This window comes from Xenopus laevis, chromosome 1S, assembly GCF_017654675.1.
Source record: "Xenopus laevis strain J_2021 chromosome 1S, Xenopus_laevis_v10.1, whole genome shotgun sequence".
Taxonomy (NCBI): domain Eukaryota; kingdom Metazoa; phylum Chordata; class Amphibia; order Anura; family Pipidae; genus Xenopus; species Xenopus laevis.
The window spans coordinates 127,196,686-127,218,273 of record NC_054372.1 but is presented as its reverse complement, the minus strand read 5'-3'; the positions used below and the strand labels follow the sequence as shown (position 1 = coordinate 127,218,273).

The 21,588-nt window shown below is 41.1% G+C and overlaps 1 protein-coding gene across 2 annotated transcripts in view; it reads left to right on the top strand.

The window, feature by feature from the left end:
* Positions 1-21,588, top strand: part of LOC121399446 (contactin-associated protein-like 4) — a 183,851-nt gene that overhangs the window by 147,260 nt on the left and 15,003 nt on the right. For both annotated transcript variants that reach the window (XM_041580166.1, XM_041580167.1), the window contains 4 exons: positions 3,890-4,046; positions 5,278-5,405; positions 16,706-16,876; positions 17,764-17,982. In XM_041580166.1, coding sequence (XP_041436100.1) covers positions 3,890-4,046; positions 5,278-5,405; positions 16,706-16,876; positions 17,764-17,982 — 675 coding nt within the window. The remainder of the gene's footprint in view (positions 1-3,889; positions 4,047-5,277; positions 5,406-16,705; positions 16,877-17,763; positions 17,983-21,588) is intronic.

The following is a 21,588-nucleotide window of genomic DNA, read 5'->3' as shown; positions in this document are numbered from 1 at the left end:
ACAAGTCTATGGGCATCATTTCCGGGGCGAAACAAGGCAATTTCGTATTTTTTACCTTTTATTTTTGTACAGGGATGGCTGAATTTTTTCACCTTGTTTCGCCGCGGAAATGATGCCCATAGACTTGTATGGCGTCTTGCGTCAAAAAAAAATTACGCGCGTCAATAAAAATATTGCAGCGCAACATAATTTTTTTGCCGCCCATCGACTTTAATAGGTGTCGCAGACATTTCTCCAGCTGCAAATTTTTGGTGAAATGAAACGGGTCAAATTCGCCTATCCCTATTTTTGGAGGGTTGCATGTGCTGTGCAATGATAACTGAAACTAAATATATATTGGCCATAATGTTATTTGCTGAAAATGTTTGCATGACAATAACCTGTACCACAATTTAACATGATCTCTGTTTGCATGTGGTATACTACAAGTATTTATTTTGCCCCAGATGAGCGAGATGGCTCAGTGGATTTTACTTTTGCCTTACAGTTCTGCGGTCTTGAGTTAATTTACAGCCAGGGCACCATCTTCAAGTGTTTGTATGTTCTCCATGTTGTTGTGTATGTTTCCTCCCACACTCACTGGCTTCTGACTAAATTGACTGTAGTGAGTGTGATATGGATACTAGACTGGAAGCTTCTCTGGGGCAGTGAAGATCTGTGGAAAGTGCTGCAGAAATGTGCTCACGCTATTTAAATAACAGGAAATAAACAGAACATTCTGGCTCAAGTATGATTAGTTTATACATAATTACAGTGAAGGTATTGCCCCTGTTTTTGCAATAATAGTAATAGATATGTCACAGTATATCTTACAGTTCATCCTACAGTAAATTTCACATTATGAAATTACAGTAAGCACAGTAATCTACATCATGATGATTGCAAACCACAGGATCAATTTAGATGTCAGAATGTCATTATTTTAAATTTTTTCAGCTAATGCATTACCATACAGCATATACTGTACACGTAGATTCCATTTAATCTGAACTGAGTTTATGAACTGAGTCATGATACATTATAGCAAATAATGTAGTAAACCAGACAAAGTAAACCATCAAGCCTTCATCATACTGTACTGTATATAAATATCTAAATATAAACATATCACAATAGGACATTGTTATATCCACTTATTGTTATTCAACCAAAAGGATAAGAGTTTGGAGCTGCTTAACATCTTGTATAAAAACAAAATGAAAAATTTCTATTTTATATATTAGCAAAATTCAGTTTTTCTCTTTACAAAGAACAATGTAATGTATTTCTACTTCAGCAAGTTTAAATATTTATCACGTTACAGTACAGTATTTGTTTTTACAGAATATAAATTTCATCCAGTTTAGCATATCCCTTTGTTCTCACCTGTAATTTTAAAATGTAGACGTGAACTCCTCAAGATAAATGATTCTAATATCATGCCTCAGTGAGTATGTAGACTCCTGGTGCTCTTTCTACTAATAAAAGTAAAATATATGACAATAATGAAAAATAAGGTTATTTGCGGAACATTTCTTAAAGCAAAATAAATCTACACATTACCCACAAAGCTACATACTTCACTGTAAAACCAAAAAAACTAACTGCATATATTGTAGAAGTAATACAGCTTCAAGCTTCACAGTCCATACTTACTTTTCCATTTTGTTTGCTTAAAGAACCAGTAAGACTAAAAAAATATTAAAATTCATTTGACTCTTTAACCCTCTAATATTTCTATCCTTTAAAAATGTTTATCTGTAAAATAGATCCTTGTTTTCCATCACTGTTCAGGCATCTTTTATCTGTTTCAAAAAAACATAGAGGAACAGAAAATAAGTAGCATATATTTCATATTTAAAACTCTTTGAAAATAATTCCACATTTAATACATTTTTAAAAATATAAAAAACAGCCTATTTTGTTAATTGTGTTTCCCTTTCCTTCTTCCCTAACCATGTCCTCAAGCTGCTCTGGTTACTTGATTACTGTAACATTTGGCATAGAAAGGACAAACACTGCCTGATCTTCTGTTCTTGACCATTGCTTATTATTGGGATATTTAAGATAGGCGTTGGCAGCAGATTTTTGCGGTAGGAAAAGACAGCAGCTGGGGGATGAGTGGAGGAGACAACCAGGAACTTCAGGAGATATGTGCAGAAGTGTATTGGTTTGTTAATTTAGAGAACTGTAGCTATTGTTCTGATCTTCTTTTCTGTTGTATCTTCCTTCATTCAGTATACTCTCTTTCCTTCTACTTATGTATATATTCATAGGGGCCCATTTACTAAGGGTTGAAGTGAATTTTCGAATTTAAAAACTTTGAATTTCGAAATTTTTGGGTACTTCGACCATCAGATAGGCCAAATTCGCCTTGATTCGAATTGAAAATACTTCACAAATTCGACCATTTGAAAATCGAAGTACTGTCTCTTTAAAAAAATTTGACTTCGACACTTCTCCACCTTAAACCTGCCGAATTGCTATGTTAGCCTATGGGGAACTCCTAGAACCTATAGGCAGTATTTGGCTAAGTTTTGAGAAGTCTGAGGATTTTTTTGTAAAATTGTACGACCATACAATTTAATCGTTCACATGGTCGATTCGAAGTACGATCGTACAATCTTAAAAATACTTCGACTTGTACGAATGTTGGACTAGTTTATTCGATGGCCGAATTTCAAAGTTTTTTTCACTTCGAAATTCGACTCTTGATAAATCTGCCCCTTAATGTGCAACCACTATTACAGGATCTCCTGGAATGTTGTTAAGGACCTTATGGCACTGGATCCTTAACATAACATGTTCATTTTTATTTACCTTTTTACATAAAAAAATGCATTCTATATCCCCCTGAAGGTGCAGCACTGGAGGATACTGGGCATTACTTGGATGGATTAGAATCGCTTGTTTCATATTCCAGTGCCAAATTATCTTTGAAGTATTTATGTATATAAATTGAATCACTATTTTTGTTATAAAATATGATCATAAAATACACCCTATCAACATGTTATAGCCTAATTTTTAAATAAATGTCAACATTTTGCAAATTAAAGTTTGTTTATTAATGGTTCAGCATCTTGATATTTATGTGCACTGTTGGTGTAGATTTTTGTTCTGTGAATATATAAATAAAAATATAGTATAAAACAAATGCAATTTAATTAGTACAACAAACATTGTTATTTTAATGCCCAGTGGATATTTTAATGTGAAATGATCAGCACTTTCCTTACTTATAGATTTGCTTAAATACAAAGTTAAACATTGAATGTGTCTCAAACATTTGTAGTGCAAGAATAATGTTGGTATAATTTTATTTAAATATTGCTGCTAGGATATGCAGTGCTGTACAATTTTACAGTATAGAAAATCACACAACATTATAATAAATAATCTCAAATAAATAAGTATAAATATACAACAATTAAGTGCCATGTGGTAAAACGTAGACTACCAAGGAATCCTAGCTCTGACAACTTAATTCTCAACTCAAAGTAGGATATTAGAAGTCACCTTATTTTCCTATGACTTTTATAAAAGCAAATTGAACTGATGATCTCTGTTAATATCCTTATATTTTACAAAAGGCAGTGAATTATTCTCTAGATACTAGTAGATATACAGATATTAGACTTACCAGCTACTTATGGGTTTTGGGTAAAACATACACATACATACTACATAATTTTATATATATATATATATATATATATATATATATATGTATATATATATATATGTACATATATATTTATATATATATATATATATACAGTATATATATATATGTATATATATATATATATATATATATATATATATATATATATATATATATATATATATACACACAAACATTTGCATGTATATATTGCAAATAACGAATTAATTTTGTTTGTTTTAGGTCACATTCCTTACAGTTGGTGGGTAGGAAGAACTAACGAAACACAGACATACTGGAGTGGATCTTCACCAGAAGTCAATAAATGTTCATGTGGGATTGAAGAGAATTGCATTGATTCCCAGCTTTACTGTAATTGTGATGCTGACAAAAGTGAATGGTAATGATTGTACTGATGTAGCTCAAGAAGACAAGAGTAAGATTAAACAATAAAAGAACAATTTTCAAAAGCTTTTGATAAAGGCAATTCAACATGCAGAAAAAGTTAAAATAAAAGCAATGTATGCTATTGCTTAAGTGTAAGCTCATTTTAAAAACGGGAACCTCCAACAAGGGTTTGTTTTTGGGGTATTTGGACAACTTTTACATACATTGCTCTTTGAGAAAAAAAAGTTCAAATATACAATTTGTTTCTGTCATGTCCAAGGCACAATCTTAAAAGTGGTACTTCTGTCAGTATATGGCTTAGTCACTGCCTTTTTCCAGAGATAACTTTTTTCATTGCCTGCCATGAACTAATAATAAAAGTAGGACATCAGAGAAGCCTGTGTTTGTTTACTCAGTGAATAGTATTCAAAGGAGTTGGTCAAGTCTTCTCATGGTACTACTTACCACCCTAGCATGTAGCATATTAGGGGCAATGTTATTTAAAATCGCAAGTGATGTTTAAAATTGCGTTTTTGCGAATGTTTAGCACTGCTTGCAATGTAAAATAATTGGCTGGCTTCGGAATTTTGTTATATATTTTGTTGCAAAATATGATTTGCAATTGAGAAATTTTTATACATAATACTGTGAATGTTCTCAAACACCATTTGGTAGCAAACTGTGCAAGGAAGTTGCTGAGGTCTGTATCCGGGCAAAAATGGTTGCTAACATTCGCAATGTTCTTTGCGAACGCTTTTTGTGTTAATCAAACATATTACGTTCCCCCTTTCGAATCCACAGAGAAGCACCTTAGGCTATTACAAAATGCACCATTAGTGCCAGGGGTTATGAAAAGTAGCATGATGCAGGAAAGCACCATTTTAGGCAAGGCACCATCAATAAAGTAAGTGGGTTTTAGACAGGATTTCAATCCAGTTTATGATGTATTGCTTTATGATTTTATCTTGAGGTAAAATTAGATCAATCAATCTAAAAAGACAGTATACAGTATAATAATAACATTGCCAAACTTTGTTGGTTGTATGCACCTGGTGATATTAGGATTTGACCATGTACAGAACACTTCTGGTACGCTCATAGTTATCTGCTTAGAAATGAACATGTATATGTGAATGTCCATCTAGCCATCTTTTTCCAGCCCTGCAACTCAAATGACATATTGCACACCACTGTTTACCACAGTATATTTGCTGTTAATATGATCCATTTAATTTCCTTCTCAGGTCAAATGATACAGGCTTCCTTTCTTATAAAGATCATCTCCCAGTTACGAAAATTGTGATTACAGACACAGATCGCCCTCAGTCAGAAGCTACTTATAAACTTGGACCTCTGCTTTGTTGGGGAGATAGTAAGTTAATTCATAAAAATTTTCCAAACTCTTACAACTGACATTTTAGTATAATCTATAGATGTATAGTTGGTCTTTGATGTTTTACGTATATTTTAAAATGATAATGATTTCCCTATCTGAGCTGCCCTCTCTCCAACCTGAAATTTTGAATGCAAATTTCTTGCAAGTGTCATCCATAATCGCAGCGTGGATTCATCAAGATGCCATATATGTGCTTATCTGACATTAAGGCCCTCTCTATTTCATCCGTCAGTCTGCTATCAAGTGCCCAGTTGATTGCTGACTGGTTGCTATCTGTTACTGTGCAAATTTGCCCAGAGCCATGTGATAGTACCACGTTCCAACCTAAAGAGCTGCAGAATAAAAAAAACTCAACAGTTAAAAAAACCATGAAACATAGTTTAAAAATAAAACCAAATTTATAACATCAATTACCTCTTTAATAAAATGCTGTTTTTATTCAACAGTGGAGCTTCAAATAATCATAATAATGCACAGTTTAACGGGTTTTATTATTCTGAAATATTTTAAATCTAATCTTCTGATTGTGATCACATAAGGCATGCTGACATTGGGCAGGCAGTGATGTTGTGGCATTGTAGGTGGCATTGTAGGGGCAGAGCAGTTTGAGGGGCAGGGCTATGACATGGCTTAACCAATCTTTGTCAGTCTCGGAGAATCCTGGCCAATTCCCCTTATTGGGAAAACTGGGCAGGCAAAACTGGGCATTGGGTATTGCTTATTATTAATGAATATAATTTATTAATGCTTAAAGCATTATCTTGTACATTATGAAACATTTACTTTAATATAAGATTAGAGGCTTATTAGTTATACTCAAAGATCTAGTTGGCTTCCACATAAGTGTTAATAATGTTAACTTTTGCCTGTAGCATTGCTAACATTTGTCACATATTATATAAAACATTTCTATAAGTTGCTATAAGACCAGGCAATGTTTTAGCTACACTAAAGGGCAGATTTAAAGCTCCGCACAGAAAAACTCACTTATTATTATCTACCGTACATTTCTATGAAAACTGTATTTGGAAATGTATTTATAAATGGGTGAAAATATGAGTTCACTTTTTGATAAAGACACCTGTAAAAATCCCATAAGAATGAATTGTACGTGAGTGAGTTTTTCTATGGTGAGCTCTAAATTCACATTTTAATAGATCTGCCCCTTAACAGATTCTCACATAAGGTGTATTTAACCATTGTTTGTTGCATGGTTTTTTTACTTATCCATGCTAACAGTTACCAATACGTTACATCCCTATGTATAACTTTTAACATTTCCTCAATAATTTTTCGAAAAAAATGCCAAAGGGTGTTTTATTGGTCTGTGAGAAAATATGAAAATGATTAATTTTAAATAGAAGTTATCCTACGAAATGAAGGACAGTTTTTTCATGCTTTACGCACTTTAGATTGAGTCAGATTTGATTTTCCAGGTTTATAATTCTATTTTAAACCCTTTGGCTGCACACTCTATTTTATGTACAGTATCCACTGCCCCTTAGTTTCCTGAGCTCTCAGGTCTACATACTTCATCCTGCCAGTGTTGTGTAAAATCAAGTTCAATATAATTTGTTTAATAGGGTATCTGCACTGGAAAATATTGCATTGATTTTTAGAGCAATTTATTCCTACAGAGAAACCAATAGAGCACATATATTACAGATATTGGATAAAAATAACTTTCTTGGGAAAATGTCTTTGGAAGCAGATTATATAGTGGATAATGTACCCCCTACTGTAATTTATAAAGATATTATGTTACCGAGGAGTTATGTGACCATATAAAAGCTTTTATACAGGTCACATAACTCCGAGGTGACTATTAATATCTTTATAAATTTTCAGTGGGGGGTACATTATTCATGACTATAGTATGCTTCGATTCCGATACAATACTCCAACACCCCATAAATACATTCCAACACAGATCATTTGGTGAAAAAGGCCGCAGCTTGTTTTATTAAGTAACATTTTCCTTCAATTGTTCTTATTTAACTTATAACAAACATACCAGCATAAAATAATAACACATCACACTTTGCATAAAATAATAGCCGCTGAAGGCTGCACATAACATTTAACAATGTTTACAATAACTTCCCAAACCCTTCTTAGTCAAAACCCATTAACTAGCCTAAGGCTAAGACTCCGTCACCCGTTTCCTCACTTACGGTGCCTCCTTGCCCCCTTAGCCTCGCCCCAGGCCTATCCAACCGACCTCACTTTACCTTCCAGCCCCCTTTTTGGCTACCCATTAGGGCAGCCCCACTATGCCCTGCTGCGACATAACCATCCACCCCCCCCACTTCCAAAAGGGCGGGAGGGAGGGACGTTGTACTGCTGTGCCATCTACAGGTAATGAGATCCCCCGCGCTTTCAGCCCTTATTTAAAGGTTAAGCCCTGCCCCCTTTTCCATTGCCTTTCCATACTACAACTCCCACAATACCTCTCACCACTACCCCTTAATTTCCTCTACTCTCCCCTTAGTCATGTGCCCCTTCCGCTCCACCTGTCCCAGGCTCGCTATTTGGGCTTCTTGACTATAGTATGCTTCGATTCCGATACAATACTCCAACACCCCATAAATACATTCCAACACAGATCATTTGGTGAAAAAGGCCGCAGCTTGTTTTATTAAGTAACATTTTCCTTCAATTGTTCTTATTTAACTTATAACAAACATACCAGCATAAAATAATAACACATCACACTTTGCATAAAATAATAGCCGCTGAAGGCTGCACATAACATTTAACAATGTTTACAATAACTTCCCAAACCCTTCTTAGTCAAAACCCATTAACTAGCCTAAGGCTAAGACTCCGTCACCCGTTTCCTCACTTACGGTGCCTCCTTGCCCCCTTAGCCTCGCCCCAGGCCTATCCAACCGACCTCACTTTACCTTCCAGCCCCCTTTTTGGCTACCCATTAGGGCAGCCCCACTATGCCACTGCGCCGCCTGCATAACCCCTTAGGCAGGCCGCGCTACCCCAGACACCAGAAAAGCAGCCCTTTCCACCCCATCACCCAAACCAAGGTTAAACAAATCAAGCCCAACATTTGACAAATGCACTCCATCACGCCTATAATGTCCCGGCACTGCCCGCTCCAAATCTTTGTGCCGTACCACCACCCCACCGGACCTCCGAATAAAAACACTAAGCAACTGGTTAAGCTTCCTTCTGCTCCTTTCCATTGCCGAATGATCTCTGGCCCACCTCCACACCAACCTGGGTATCATTTCCGACCACACAAGAACCACCCCCACAAACAATGACCGAAGCTTGTCGATATCGATTTTCATTTGTCGAACCAAGTCCCTCTGAGACATTATCCCCATATCATTACCGCCCACATGCAGAACCAATACGTGGGGGTGCGGTTCACTCATCGACAAACTTACCACCTTATCAAACACACCGGGCCACAACAATCCAGGGAAGCCAAACCACTTCACTTCAACCAAACGGTCCGGAAAGCCCAGCTGCCGACCCCGCAACCGAACTGCGGCTCTCTTTTCCGCCCAGCGCACAAAAGAATGTCCCAGGATCCAGACTTGTAGACATCCACCTTAATAAATAACAAATTACAACCACACCAATGAACAAACAAACAACACCAACCAAAAAACGCATCAAGCAGATTGTACACCCTCCCGCATGCACCCCCGTTCAAACCAAAGCCGGCCTCACATAGCTCTGGAACCGTTTAGACTCCCACCGGCCAATCCTTTTCACGACTGCATCACTCAAACCGAGCCGTGCGGCCTCCGTGGCTGCCCCGATCCGGAAAGAATGAGAACAATACTCAAGAGGAGGCCTATTTAACTTCCCCAAACCCAACCGGAAAATCCTTATGAATTGGTACCTGGTCAATGGCGTGCCGTCCTCATGAATCAGGAACGTACCCACCAACCCCGGACGGGATGCCAAAAACCGCTGCACGTTCTCCCATGGGCAAATCGACCCCCCATGCAATGCATACAACACCACCTTCCTACCTTTACCCGCTTGATCCGTTTTAGACCGCCTGAGCCATATGTCAACCCTGTCCGTTCCCAGTTCAATGTCCTCCAATTGAAGCCCCCCAGGGACCCTTTTGCTATGGCTCACCAGCTCACCCACTCGAAAGGCTCCAAAAAACGCCAGGGCAAAAGCCGCCCCGAACAGGGTCTCCTCGTAACAGGAAAAACAAATGTCCCCCAAAACCCGCATCAAACTTCCCAGCAACCCTACCGTCACCGGCCTCCGGGAGTCCGGCCTCATCCGCCCTTTCTTCAGCCCCTTCACGGCCTGTCTGATGACAAAACCTTTCGTCAAATCGTCCCCCCCCTGAAGCTTGAACATAAAGGCCAGTGCCGACATGCTCTTCTCAATCTGGGCAACCGACCGTCCCCGTTCCGCCATCCAGAATACCCACCACAGCATAACCTCCTGACCACCCTGCGGGTATTCCGATCTCCCAACCCAAGAGAGTAATTGCTGCCACTCCTCCCAGACCTTACCATATGAGGCCCAAGTTGACTCAGCCACTGAGGATCTCACCAGCCCTCCAATCCGGCCGTCCCGATTTTCCAAAGACCCGCTGGGAAAGGATGGCCCTCCCTGTCTGCTCCTGGTGCCAGGCGTCGAAATCGCTCCCACTGGAATCGAGACAAAGCATCGGCAATCTCATTCCTCACCCCCTCCAGATGAACCGCCCGGAAACCCACATTTAATTGCAAGCAGCGCAGCACCAAAATCCTCAAAAGTCGCACAACCTCCAGCGAGGAAGCCGACTGCCTGTTTATGGCCTGCACCACTCCCATATTGTCCGTGGTGAATACAACCCGCCTGTTGGCCAGCACGTCCCCCCAAAGAAATAAAGCGATCACAATCGGGAACATCTCCAAAAAACACAAATTCTTAGTGAAACCCAGCAAAGTCCACTCCTGAGGCCACATTTCAGCACACCAACGTCCGCCTAAGTAAGCGCCAAAACCACCGCCACCCGCCGCATCAGTGAACAGCTGCAATTCAGAATTGGAGACCTCTGCCTCTGGGAAAATCAACTTCCCATTAAACGTGTCCAGAAACCGCCGCCAAATCTCCAAATCCGCCCTCACCTCCTGAGGCAACCGTAGATGGTGATGGGGCCCCTTCGCGCCTGCCAACAGCAGGCCCAGGCGCCGGCAGAAAACTCTGCCCATCACAATCACTCGACAGGCAAAGTTGAGCCTGCCCAGCAAGGACTGCACCTCCCGCACCGTCGCCTTGCGCTTCTGTGCTAAACGGCTCACCCAGTCCTTCAAATCATTCAACTTATCCAGAGGCAGCCGACATTCGCCCGCCACCGTGTCGATCTCCAAACCTAGGAAACAAAGGCAGGTCACCGGTCCCACCGTTTTCTCGGGCGCTAATGGCACCCCAAAATCCCCCGCCACCTCCTGAAGAGTCTCCAAAATATGGAAACACTCGTCAGAAGAGGCCGGTCCGACACACAGGAAATCGTCCAAATAGTGCACCAAGCCCGCGGAATTCGCCCGGCGCCGCACCACCCACTCCAAGAACGAACTAAATTTCTCAAAATACGCGCACGAAATCGAGCAACCCATAGGCAGGCATAGATCAACGTAAAAACAACCCTCAAACGCACATCCCAGCAAGTGATGGCAATCAGGGTGAATGGGCAACAATCGAAACGCCGATTCTATATCCGCCTTCGCCAACCACGCCCCCGACCCCGCCTTCTTGACCACCGCCACAGCCTGGTCAAAGGACGTGTACGAAACCGAGCAAAGATCCGGGTCAATATCATCATTTACCGACATGCCTTTAGGGTACGATAAATGATGAATCAATCGGAACTTCCCCGGATCCTTTTTCGGAACCACCCCCAAGGGCGACACTCTCAGGTCCGCCAAAGGGGAGGCTGCAAAAGGGCCGGCCATCCGGCCGAGCTCAACCTCCTTACGTAATTTTTGACGCACCACCTCCAAATTCCCTGCCACCGATTTGAGATTCCCGTGGACCTCCCCTTGTGCCCTAGGTTGAAACGGAATCCGAAACCCCTCACTGAACCCCACCCTAAGTAACTCCGCATCCCCTTTCCTACCGTACCGATCTAACCACGGGCGCATCGCGGCGAGGTTCACCGGTGTCCTCCCCTTTGCTAGTCTCCCCAGGCTTGGATCCCGTTCTCCCTTTCTTGAAACATTTGGCGTAAGGGTGTACACCCCCACAGCCTGTGCATTCGTGCTTAAATTTACACGATCCCCCCCACTTGCACTGTCCCTCGTTAAACTGCCAACAGAAGCCAGGCTTGAATCCCGCCGGCGAGGCCCCCGACTGCGTCCCCCCGGCGCTTCTCTGAAAGGGGTAAGCCTTTTGCGCGGTCATCAACCGCAACCAAAGAGGCATATCCAGTTGGTCCCATCCCATCCCCGGGTTGGCCGCTAACTTCTGACGGAACTGCTCATCATACCGCCACCACGCCAAACCGCCATAAACCCGGTAAGCCTCCCAGATTCCGTCCACGTAACTAAACAGGGATGAGCATCGATCCGAATGCTTTTCCCCAATGATACTGGCCAAAATGCAAAAGGCCCGGAGCCAGTTCCCGAAAACCTTCGGAATCTTCCTATATCTCTTGCTCCTCTCCTCCTCCTCCTTTTTCCCATCTTTTTTATCATCATCCTTCAGCTCAACCGCCTCCTCCAGGGGAAGAAGGGAGAAAATCTCCACAAACTCCCCCTTCCAGATCTTCTCCTTCACCTCCTTTTTCACATGCGCCCCTAAAGGACCCGTAAAGGAAACGTAAGCTCCCTGCCGGGCCGCCTCCGGCACAGTCCCTGGTGAGGGCAGGTCGCCCCCCACCGTCTCCTTCGGAAGCCCGACGCCCTCCTTGTCCGACACCACCGCCGCCGCGCCCGTCGCCCCCGCGCCGATCGCAGTAGTGGAGGGCCCTGCCAGTGGCTCCTGAGCCCCCACAGGCGCCCACACCCTGGAAACCCCCGCCTGGGGCGTCCCCGACTCCCACCTAGCTAAGAGATCCTTCAACCCCAACAATAAACCCTGCGTGGCGCTAGCACCCGGGGCACCACCGGAGCACTCACCACCTGGCCCAATCCCGGGAGCACCCTGCTGGGCCGTCTGTCCACTCGCACCGACCTCCCTCGACTCACGCTCCCGTGCAGGTCCGTACAAATGACTCCTGGACCGCGACTCCCGAGCCGAATGCCTTCCATCGTGACCGCCGGCACGCCGATCTGAAGACCTAGGAGGAGAAAAGCGACAGGGAGACATAGCACGCATATTCCGGGGAGAAAGCCCGGCCCTCTCAAACTCCCGCCTATGCCCCCACCGTCGCCCGCCAGCATCCCTGCTCCTGCAATCCCTCGACCTGCTGCGCACCCGACTCCTGGATCTGGGGCGCCCACCCAGTCCGCTCCTCGACTCCCTCCACCGCTCACCCGACCCCTCGCGGCCGAAGGATGCACTCCTCCACGATCCCTGCACCGAAGCAGACCTGCTCCTACCCCGGTCCCCTCCAGCAGGGGGACTCCCGCCAAGGTCCCCCCCGACAGACCGCTCTCTCCCGCCAACCGCCTCCACCTGGGACCCAGCAGCTCCAGCCACCTCCCCATCCGAATCCAGCCGCCGCACAGGTGCCGTGGCTGCTGCACCCGCCTGAGCCACATCCCCCCCTGCAGGGGCCCCAGCATCCACCTGTTCACCGCCACCAACCTCTCCCAACGAGGTGCCAACAGGGGCCAGCTGCGCCAGCCTGCGCACCCTGTCCCCCTGCCGAGAAGCCGCCCCTGCCTGGCTCCCGCCCCGAGCCCCGCCCCCAGTGCCTGCCGCAGCCATCCCTGAGGCACCGGAGGGCAGAGCCACAGATGCCGCCCGAACACCGTCCCGGCGTCCTGAGGCCGCCACAACCCCGCGGCTCCCGCGCCGGCTCCCAGCCCCACCCCCGGAGCCTGCCGCTGCCAGTCCAGAGGCACCGGAGGCCGGAGCCGCAGACGCAACCCGACTCCCAAGGCGCACGGACGTGCGCCTCCCTCTGCCACTCCGCACCGCCCCTGCCTGGGGCCCAGACACACTGCTCCCCACTTGCCTGGAAGCGCTCACAGGAGCGCGCTGCCCCGATCCACTCCCAGCCGACCTCAGACCCGACGGCCCTGCAACTGGGGAGGTGCTCCGACGTCGCCGCCCCGACATCCCCTCCGGACTAAGGCGATCGGGCGCACGGGCCCGGCGCTGCGGCCTCTGCCTCTCAGCCGCCTCTTCCGCCACCGGAGCTGCCGTGCCCTGCGACGGCCCCAGGAGGGACAGCAACTCCCTGCGAATCCGCTCACCGTCGTGGCCCGCCAGCGCCAACCTGAGGCCCTCCAGCACCATGGATCCCGTGTCCTGCGCCATGACGTTGTACTGCTGTGCCATCTACAGGTAATGAGATCCCCCGCGCTTTCAGCCCTTATTTAAAGGTTAAGCCCTGCCCCCCTTTTCCATTGCCTTTCCATACTACAACTCCCACAATACCTCTCACCACTACCCCTTAATTTCCTCTACTCTCCCCTTAGTCATGTGCCCCTTCCGCTCCACCTGTCCCAGGCTCGCTATTTGGGCTTCTTTATAATCTACAATTTCTGGGTTCAGTTTGTACTTTCTGACGAGTTCTTTGCTTTTTAAATTATGCCATACTTTAGTATATTTAGCTGGGTACCTTTATTTCTTCTTGCTATGGTCATGTCACATGTGTGTTGCAGCTAGGATGTAGTTCTTTCCTTTTTTTCTTCACAGGATTCCTCTCCATTTTTGCGCCCCCCCCTGCATTACCAAAGTCTCCTCCCCTTCGTATACACTACCTGGAGTCTCTCTCACCCTCCCTTACATTATCTAAGTCTCGCTCCGCCTCCCATCCACTCTGAAGGCTAGCTCCCGCACTGTGTGACATTTTCTTTCACTGCATCACAGACGGGTGAAGGCAAGGGAAGGAGGCTGAGCGAGTCTTCAGAGAGTGGACGGGAGGTGGAGCGAGACTTTGGAAGGGTAAGGGAGGGGGGCGAGACTTCAGATAGTTGATGCGAGGGGGAGTGAAAATGGAGAAGAGAAACGCTAGTGAGGCAGCTGCAGATAATGTTTTACTGAAGTGAGATCTGCTATGAAGCAAAGAGAAGCCGAAGGGAGGGGGTGGAGCGCTTTGTGGGAGGTAAGCAAATGCAGAGCCGAAAGCTATAGTGGTGGGAAGGTCGGGTAGAGGCGATGGCAGCAGCTGCGAGTGCTGTCCCTTTAAGTTTATAAACGGCGCGTTCTGGCGACAGAACGCGCTGTTTATAAGGATATAATTTACAGTCTGGTCCCATTGGGAAATGACCAGACTGTAGATTATATACCATTATATCATTAATGCTGTGGCAGTGTAAGATAAAAGTCTGTGTGTTCAATCTGTACATGTCTGGTGCCCCGGGTGACAGACAAGCTTTTTAACCTCTTGGTGAACAAGTTCCCTGTTTTATCTGCACAAGTCCTGGCATTAGAACATAACTTTAGGGCAAAATTTGAAATAAAAGGCCTGTTTACTCTGCCCAAGCTTGCTCTGAATCCCTAAATTTTATTCAAGCCTTTAGTAATGCTGTGCTGCTGTTTTTTTAACTCTGTGTTTCTGACATTGCACCTTTGCTGCCTGCCTAGACCAATTGCCTGACCTCAAGTACACGTCTGTACTATGTTTTTGGTTCAATCTCTGGTTTTTTTAGTATCCCTGTCAATCTCCCAGCAGAATGTTCTGGGGCCCCAAAGCATGTCCGTGAAGACCGGTGTTGGCATGGCGAGTTGAATGTTTTAGCAGCCGCATGGATTATAATTTACAGGATGTAACAGTACATCTTTCATTCCAAGACCACACTAAATAATAATATTTCTTAAATGTCTATTATTTAGTATTATGTGTAATTCAAAAAATGTTTTGGTATCATTTTGGATTAGGGATGGTTTACTTAAAATCAAGTAGAAAGTACTGTTTTATTACTGAAAAAAGGCAAATGAAAAAAAAAGAAGAAATATTTGGTTAAATAGCCTAGTACAGGCATAGAATCCCTTATCTGGAAACCCATTCTCTATAAAGCTCTGAATTACAGGAAGGCTAACTCCCATTTTACACAAATGATCATTTATTTTTGATCTGTAATAATCTAATCTAATCAGATAGCAATTTAGTTGCATGAATCCATATTAGCAGCATACCTATTGGATTTAATTAATGTATATATTTTTTTTGGCAGACCTAAGGTATTGGGATCCAAGTTACAGAATGACAACAAAAAAACTCAGGTCCCAAGCATTCTGATAAGCATATAACCCTTAGTGGCACATTTATTTAGCTCGAGTGAAGGATTAGAATAAAAAAAAAATTTGAGAAAAAAAAAATTTCTGAAAATTGTTTGATCGATGGATTAAAATCCTTCGAATTGTTCGATTCTAAGGATTTAATTGGTCGATCGAAAGATTTTTCCTTCGATCGTTCGATCAAACGAATTGCAGTAAATCCTTCGACTTCGATATTCAAAGTCGAAGGATTTAACTTCGTTGGTCGAATATCGAGGGTTAATTAATTAATTAACCCTCGATATTCGACCCATAGTAAATGTGCCCCTTATTGTCCTAGATTTCCTAAATACCTGTGGCAAGATTATCACATCTGCAGCTCTTTGCTTTACATGCACAAAAACATAATAGCATAATATTTAGTAGGATGTTTTCTATATATAGGTAAGTGTGACAGGTACTATGTAAGCAACTACTACTTATGTATACTATCATTTTCTCTTGCTGGTAACTGAATTGGTGATGTCCCTTTGATTTGTTTGGAAACTGAAATAAATATGGTACAATAGATTATTTTTCTAGTGGAAAATGTTAGTTTTTATTACTTAGCTTTATAGTATATTTGTGTGTAGTTTCCATATTGAGTAAAACAAGAGCAATGCCAGGTATAGCATTTGTCCTTATAATAATGCCATGATGCCAGTGTTTGACTGGAAGCTTTGAAGATGCATAGCAAGCTGGTATACTATATTCATTTATTAAGGTACAGCATGCTGAAACAGATGCAGTGTTGATTTCTAAAACACAAGAAAGCTAACATATTAATTAATAAAGGTACAATGATTTTTTTGCACATTTAGAGGAAATTAACTGAAACAAAATTCTACTCATTAAAAGCTTGAATTAACCCATTAAAGAAATATGAAACTTTCTTCAGCCAATGCATTTTCTCTTACTATGCCTAGGAAGTTTTTGGAATTCAGCTTCCTTCAATACAGTCACATCATACCTTCACTTTCCTACTCTTCATGGTGAAATTAGTGCCGATGTATCTTTTTTCTTCAAAACATCATCACTGTCTGGATTATTTCTAGAAAATCTGGGGATTAAAGACTTTATAAGAATAGAATTGCAATGTAAGTTCTTATTACCATTCTTTTGTAATAATTATGGTTATAATCTCAAATAAGAACCTTGGCGATATAGAGTGCTTTAAACCCATTTTGCTTGCAGCTTCTGTAATGTAGTCACATACTTTTCTTTTCAAACTAATTTGGGGCAGGACTTTTTCTGTAATGAAGTTTGCTCTGTATAACTATGCAGAACTACTGTTATTTCCCCAACACCTATTAGGATTTAACTACATTTAAATGTCTCAGCAAATACATCAGAACTTTTTTTCAGTAACTTCACCCCTTTAGGAAAAACAGTAACAATAACATTTGAGAGTAAAACAAAAAAAAGTTAATATAGGAGTATTTAAATACTCTTCCACAAATAAAGAGTAAATGAAATAGCCAGTGACTACTCTGAAGCATAGACTTTAATTACTCTTAGGTAGCTGGTAAATAGTTCTGAACACCTTTGAGCTCTGGTGAAGACTAGAGGTAGACAGGTAGTCACAGGGGAATGACGGTGTAGTGACTCAGTTCTTAAGTGGAACTTGCTTAATATGAATAGTTGCAGAAGACATTCCCCTGCTGCACTATGCAAGAACAATAAAGATAGCCTAATAGCAAATATATTTAAGTAAATGTACTGCTGAGCAGATTATCAGTGTTTCCTGTTGAGTTCAATAATTTCTGGTATTCAAGTTCTGCAGTTGTAATATCTCTGCCTACCTGTTTCTTGCAATTTATAATGTTCTACTTGAATGCCTTGAACTCAGTGCAAATGCATGCTGTACTCCTTAAAGTACTAGTCTAGGGCTAAAATGTGTTACCGTTTCCACCATGTAAAGATAACCCGTTCAGCTGAATGAACAATAAGTGGCATAACTTTAGTAATATCCTCCTATTAACAGCTCCAACTGAAGTGGTATTTTCATTTGACGTTGGAAATGGTCCCTTCGGGGTTACAGTACAGTCACCTTATAATTTAAATGACAATCAGTGGCACTTCATAAAGGCAGAAAGAAATATAAAAGAAGCATCCCTTCAAGTGGATCAGCTGCCACAGAAAACAATTATCACTCCTTCTGATGGGCATATCCGTTTGCAGCTCAACAGTCAACTTTATATAGGTAAGTGACCTTATTATGTCAAACAAACATGATTATACAGTAATAATAGTACATAATTGTGTGTTTTTGAGGCTGGTAAGCAGAACTAAAACATATATGTTGTAATGTTTTTCAGCTGCAGACAAAGCAGGTACATTTTAGAAAATAAAAGTGGGAACAGTTGTAAGAGATAAAGCATAATGGTTCTAAAAAAAAGAAATTGAACAAATTCTTCTGTACCTTAGTAAGGGTGAAAATGATACACACACATTATTGCATAGTCTTGCAGTGCTCTCTACAGACATATGAAAACAGTACAAGAATGCATTTTATAGAGGGGTTGTGATTTATGCTCTGGTTTGTGACCTAATCCTTAACTATTAGATATTCTGAAGTAACAATCAAGGTTTAATAGTGCACTTGACCATGATTGCACACAGCAGGTTTTAGCCTTATCCCTTAGCGATAGCTGGCTGAAACAAAGTTTCCATATTGTGTGGGAAAATGATGCTATTTGTGATTGACTTTCATGAAACCCATCATTGTGATCACCAAAGCATTGTATTGAGTGAAGATTACTGAAGTGATGGGAATACTCAAGTTTAACTAGGTTCTCCTTTGTTGGTACACATTTTTACATATCTTTCAACAGCAACTATGATTAGTAAAAATGCTAAAAACAATACTATATTAAGGGGCAGATTTATTAAGGGTGGAACTGAAAATTCGAATTTTTTCATTTTTTTTATGGTCAAAACTGAAATTTGAATAGTGAATTATACAAACTCGATTTTGTACAAAAGAGTTTTGTACAAAAATTCAAATTCGATTATCAAGATATATCTCTAGCCCTTTTAGAATTCAAAGTAGACTATTTGCCACCTAAAACCTGCCAAATTACTGTTTAAGTCAATGGGAGAGGTCCTGGCATCAATTTGGAGATGTTTGCAGCCTGACATTCAAGTTTTTTTTCGGAGAAAAAACTCTAATCAAATTTGAATGGAATTTGATTCAAGTTTTCAGGTCGTTTATATTAGTTCGAGTTTTAATAATTCAATTTTAATAAACATATTTTGCCAAGTTGAATTTGAATTCATTCAAATTTAAAGGAGTTAAAAAAAAAAACGTTTTATGGCCTTTCCATAATTTGGAGCTTTCTGGATATTGGGTTTCTGGATAACGGATCTCATACCTGTAGTTCTGCATGCTGGAGTCCTCTGCTTATTTCATAATATTTCATTAGCATGCCAAAATGGGGTGGGGATGAAGAAGCAGGCTGAGAGAGTTATGCAAAAATGTGAATGTCTGACCCATGTTTGCACTGGCAGGGTGGAATATCAGTTTTGATAATGATAGGGAATTTCCAGTTTTTAATGCCAGCCGTGGGCTTGAAATTGTACTGGCAGCAAAATGCTCCTTGTACATTACCCTTAAAAGAAGAGCAATCAAGACACTGCAGCAAGGGGGGAAATATAAAGCATGTTGATTGGATTTATATATATGAAATGCCATTTTTATTTTGCCAACTATCCTATGTTTTTTAAAAAGTAGACCAGAAGCAGTAAATGGTGGTGGGACAAGCTTGGGTTGTTTCAGTATTCAATAACAGTTGGTTTGCTTAGGTGTCCCTGTGCATACCTGTAAAGAGGGCTGTTTTTCTGTGTACCTAATGTGGTCCTCACCAAAAGACATCTATCTATCTATCAATCTATCAATCTATCTATCTATCTATCTATCTATCTATCTATCTATCTATCTATCTATCTATCTATCTATACTGCATTCAGTGCAACCATATGTCTTCTGTCTCCCTATCATCTGTAGGGCAAATGAGGCCAAGGTTCACTACTTCCAATTATATTGCTACAAAAATCAGTAATTAAAACCATCAAATTACGCACACAATTTGATATCCATGATAAATGAAATCATTTGCACACAGCACCTTGTAATTCTTCATTAGCAGGCCTATAAAATGTGAGGGGTAGATTACCAATGGAACATCATCTTTGAATGCAGCAGATGTTTGGAAGATTTCTAGAGTTGGAATATTGTATAAGCTGGCATTCTTTCAGATTAATTTCATTTATTGGGTAGAGTACTAGTTGTAAACTGCAAATCCTTGGTAAGTAAAATCAGACAATTTGCTGTTCATATGTGCCAAACTTGAAACATTTAATTAACTAAATGAAAATGAAACTACTTTGCCATAATGTTTTTAATAGACACATATGGTCGCTATATTTTAATAAATATTAAAATTCTAAAACAATTGTTTAATGCAAGACTAAAACATTAGATTACAAGCATAGAATGAGGAAAAAGTGTAGTTATAAAGCACAAAAAACAACCATGGCCCTATATGAAGGGATTTTTTTTAAATATAAGGTGTTATTTGGCCATGTATTACAATCTCAAAAGTGTCTTGCTTATCCCCCAAATTATAAAAAGTAAAGTATAAAAATGCAAGCTCTGTTCGGCAGGTTTATACATGTAAATATATTTTTATGATTAATAAAGCTAAATATCATTAGCGGAATCAAAGCTTTAAACACCTGTTTTTGAAAATTACCATATTTCTATCCAATAGCAGTCCAGCCCGGTCAATCAATCAGATATCTTGGAGGTCAGCAAGTCTATGACCAATTTTAAGGGCCAGTATTTCTTCTTTTTTTATACTTTTTTATTTTATGTTTGCGTTACTAAATGGAATTTCCGACATGCTTAATACAAGCTGTATGGTCCAAACCATAGCAGACCATAGCAGAAAGCAGTATAAATGGATTAGGGGGGGCTGAACTGTTGAATATTATACAATGACTAAATATCAAATAGAGAGATCCAACATTACTCCAGTATCCTTCTGTACAGCATCCTCACTCATGTATATATAGAGTATTGTTCTGATGTAGCCTTCTCTATTTCTAGTATTAATCATTTAAAATTGTCTTCTGTAATTATCTTTGTTTAGAAGGTGTTGACCCTTTTTTCATTCTCTTGTTTAAATTTTGAAATGCTTTTATTTGTTTCTTCATAAATGAGAATTATAACAGAATTTTGAAATATACTTTTTGATCCTAGGGTATTCATAAAGGTGCATCTCTCTTTCTTCTACATTGTTATGGTCTTTTGATATCAAAACAGGGTTATGGGAAATAGCTCATGGTCCAAGTTGATCCAGGGACTAGTCCGATTGCCATTTTGGAGTCAGGAAGGAATTTTTCCCCGTCTAAGGCAAATTGGAGAGGCTTCAGATGAGTTTTTTTTTGCCTTCCTCTGGATCAACTGGCAGATAGGTAGTTAATAAAAAAAAAAAAAAAAAAGGTTGAACTCGATGGACATGTGTCTTTTTTCAACCTTACTTACTATGTAAAAGGTGGTAAAATGGATATTCTAAATATTAGATTAAATGAATAATCTTACTGTTTTTAAAGGATTGCTAACCGTTTGATCTTTTCTGGAATTTTTCAAGATAGATCCGAATGGTCTGTTGATTTGATTATTTATTATTATTAAAATGTATTTATATAGCGCCAGCATATTTCGCAGTGCTTTAAAGTAAATGTGTTTATACAACTAAATCACATTAATTACAATCATAGAACATATGGAGTTACATACATTACA